This window comes from Scylla paramamosain, chromosome 43 (assembly GCF_035594125.1).
Source record: "Scylla paramamosain isolate STU-SP2022 chromosome 43, ASM3559412v1, whole genome shotgun sequence".
Lineage (NCBI taxonomy): Eukaryota > Metazoa > Arthropoda > Malacostraca > Decapoda > Portunidae > Scylla > Scylla paramamosain.
In genome coordinates, this window is record NC_087193.1 from 5759684 (window position 1) to 5762183 (window position 2500).

At 38.4% G+C, this 2500-nt stretch overlaps 2 protein-coding genes and 2 non-coding genes across 6 annotated transcripts in view; 1 reads left to right on the forward strand and 3 right to left on the reverse strand.

Annotated features, from left to right (window-relative positions):
* The window catches only part of LOC135093407 (probable ATP-dependent DNA helicase HFM1), a 289819-nt gene that overhangs the window by 259902 nt on the left and 27417 nt on the right, over window positions 1-2500 (reverse strand). For both annotated transcript variants that reach the window (XR_010263340.1, XM_063992681.1), the window contains exon 17: window positions 1648-1792. Coding sequence is in view for 1 of the 2 variants with exons in the window: in XM_063992681.1 (XP_063848751.1) it covers window positions 1648-1792 (145 nt within the window). In the remaining variant the exon portion in view is untranslated. The remainder of the gene's footprint in view (window positions 1-1647; window positions 1793-2500) is intronic.
* LOC135093409 (acyl-coenzyme A thioesterase 1-like) overlaps window positions 1-2500 on the forward strand; it is a 17339-nt gene that overhangs the window by 6407 nt on the left and 8432 nt on the right. The window lies entirely within an intron of this gene.
* Trnae-cuc (transfer RNA glutamic acid (anticodon CUC)) lies at window positions 279-350 on the reverse strand. Its single transcript has one exon. It is a non-coding gene; the product is annotated as a tRNA-Glu (tRNA).
* Trnae-uuc (transfer RNA glutamic acid (anticodon UUC)) lies at window positions 768-839 on the reverse strand. The gene has a single exon. It is a non-coding gene; the product is annotated as a tRNA-Glu (tRNA).

Sequence of the window (2500 nt, forward strand, 5' to 3'; positions counted from 1 at the left end):
ACAGCCAAACATTTAACAGAAACTACTTCATTTTTTTTTTTTTAATAAATAAAAGAACAAAAGTTGAGGATCTTATCCTGAAGAGAAAAATAAAAAAAATCATAATGATAAATTTTGGGGCCAAATCCCAGACGTAATCACCATCGACATTGAATTTTTTTTTTTTTTTTTCCATTTGTTTGATAGAATTAAACATACTTTTATCAAGAATTCCTTTAAATGTAGACCAGCATCGCATTGAGATCTGAAGATCTATGAGTTGTCTTAAAACAAAATTCTTCCCGTGCCGGGAATCGAACCCGGGCCTCGCGGGTGAGAGCCGCGTATCCTAGCCACTAGACCACACGGGAGCTGAAAACACCTTTTAGGTACGAAAATTTATCGAACCTAAATAATAACAACAGCAACAACGACAACAATAATAATAATAATAATAATAATAATAATAATAATGTATTGAGGTTTCTAGATACATCTTCAATGTAATTTTTTTTTTTTCTTTTTCAAAAAGTTTTTTTTTTTCTGAGAAAAATAGTGTGTGTGTGTGTGTGTGTGTGTGTGTGTGTGTGTGTACTTTATTTCTATAGTTAAAAACCAAAAAAATTCTTCAGTGACATGAATTAAGTACTACCTTCATATATATATATATATATATATATATATATATATATATATATATATATATATATATATATATATATATATATATATTATATTCATTTTCCTCAACAAAAATTACTCGTCAGGGCATAAGTTAAGAAAATAACTTCCCATGCCGGGAATCGAACCCGGGCCTCCTGGGTGAAAGCCAGGTATCCTAGCCACTAGACCACATGGGATAAATTTATTACGGAAAATTTGTTTTATATAATGTATTATTTAGTGCTTAATATAATTTTTCGTCTGAGTTAAAAATTGTTGATCAGCATCACATATGTTGTGGAGTTGGTTAGTTCAAATATTTATTTTCTTTAATGATTTAATGCTGATATCAAGAAATTGGTATCCTTCGAAGCAGTGGATGTCTGCTCTCTATACCAACAACAATCCATCATTGCTACCAACTGAGCTATCGATAGAATATCTCAGTTGTTATAAATAAATAACGCAATTGTGACTTTTGCAAAGTGCGTCTTTTTCCTCCACCTACGCATTTTCAACGGTGTTAACACAACTTTTTTTCATCACACAGAAATAATCAGCATAACAGTTTTAATCACACACCTCTCACAGCATAGTAATGTTCCCAAACCAAGGATTATGAAATACGCGGGCAACTATGTAATAAAGACCGAAATTTACAGAATCAATTGACGTTCCACCACGAGATGACTTTCTACATATCAGATAACGCCACTGCCGGAGCTAAGGATCATGGCAAAAGGTCATAAGGGCTTGTACATACGGAACTCCCATCCCCTGTAAGAGGCTTCGTTTCTCCAGCATTACAACACCAAGGCCACTAAGGAAAATCATTGTTTGTGCCTGGCAAATTCACCTCCTCATTTCCACGCCTCAGTGTGAAGCGCCAGAGCCATCAGAGACCCAAAGTGAAGGATATGCATACACACGTTTTACCGAATAAGTTGTACGTTTACCCAAGAGACGGAGATGGGGATAAGGGGGGTGGAGAGCGTGGAGACTGACCTTGTAATCTGGCCTCGAGTTGTGCCTGCTTGAGGTCTTCAGGCAGGCTGTAGTGGCGAGGGTTGTGCTGCACTCGCACATACAAAAAGGTGGACCGGAGCCACTCCACAGCCACCCCTAGGTCTGTGACAGTCCCCAGCACGATCTGTAAGGTAGTAAATATACCACGAGTTAACGCAAGGTGTGGGCTGTAATTATTCTCCCTTGACAATAAATAAAAGCAACATGCACTTGCACTAATAAACGAATAGTAGACTGATTATAATGAAACACAAAATACGCCGATATATTATTGTCATCGTGCTAGCTAGACTTTTTGTTTCTCATGGCTCACCTTCACGAGAGGCACGTCACGGGGTCAAGTGGTGAGACTGTCAAGGACTTCACAGTGTGAGACAAAACAATGTATCATTATGGGTGGGAAAAAATAGAAAAGGTCATCCATTTTGGCAAGGGAAATTATCGTCCTCCTGAGATGTTTAGTGACTAATGTATTATTGTGTGTGTGTGTGTGTGTGTGTGTGTGTGTGTGTGTGTGTGCAGAGAGAGATGAAGAACGCTAAATGCTTCCTGTAGATACCGTCACTAGTTTCTTCTCACAGAAGCCAATAGCTAACAGGTTCATCTGGATGGACCTCACGCTGGTGGTGTGCTGTAGTTGTAGCACGACACCACACGTCACCTCTTATTACGTCACGTTACCGGCCTGTCAACCGTGGCATGTATTGGCACTATCCATCAGCGTCTCCACGTCATTGTTCTGTTTTTAATCATGTCATCCAGCAGGTCTGCTCATCCTCCAAGTAGGCATTGGATAGGTTTTGGTTGAAGAAGCTTGCAATGATTGCATTTC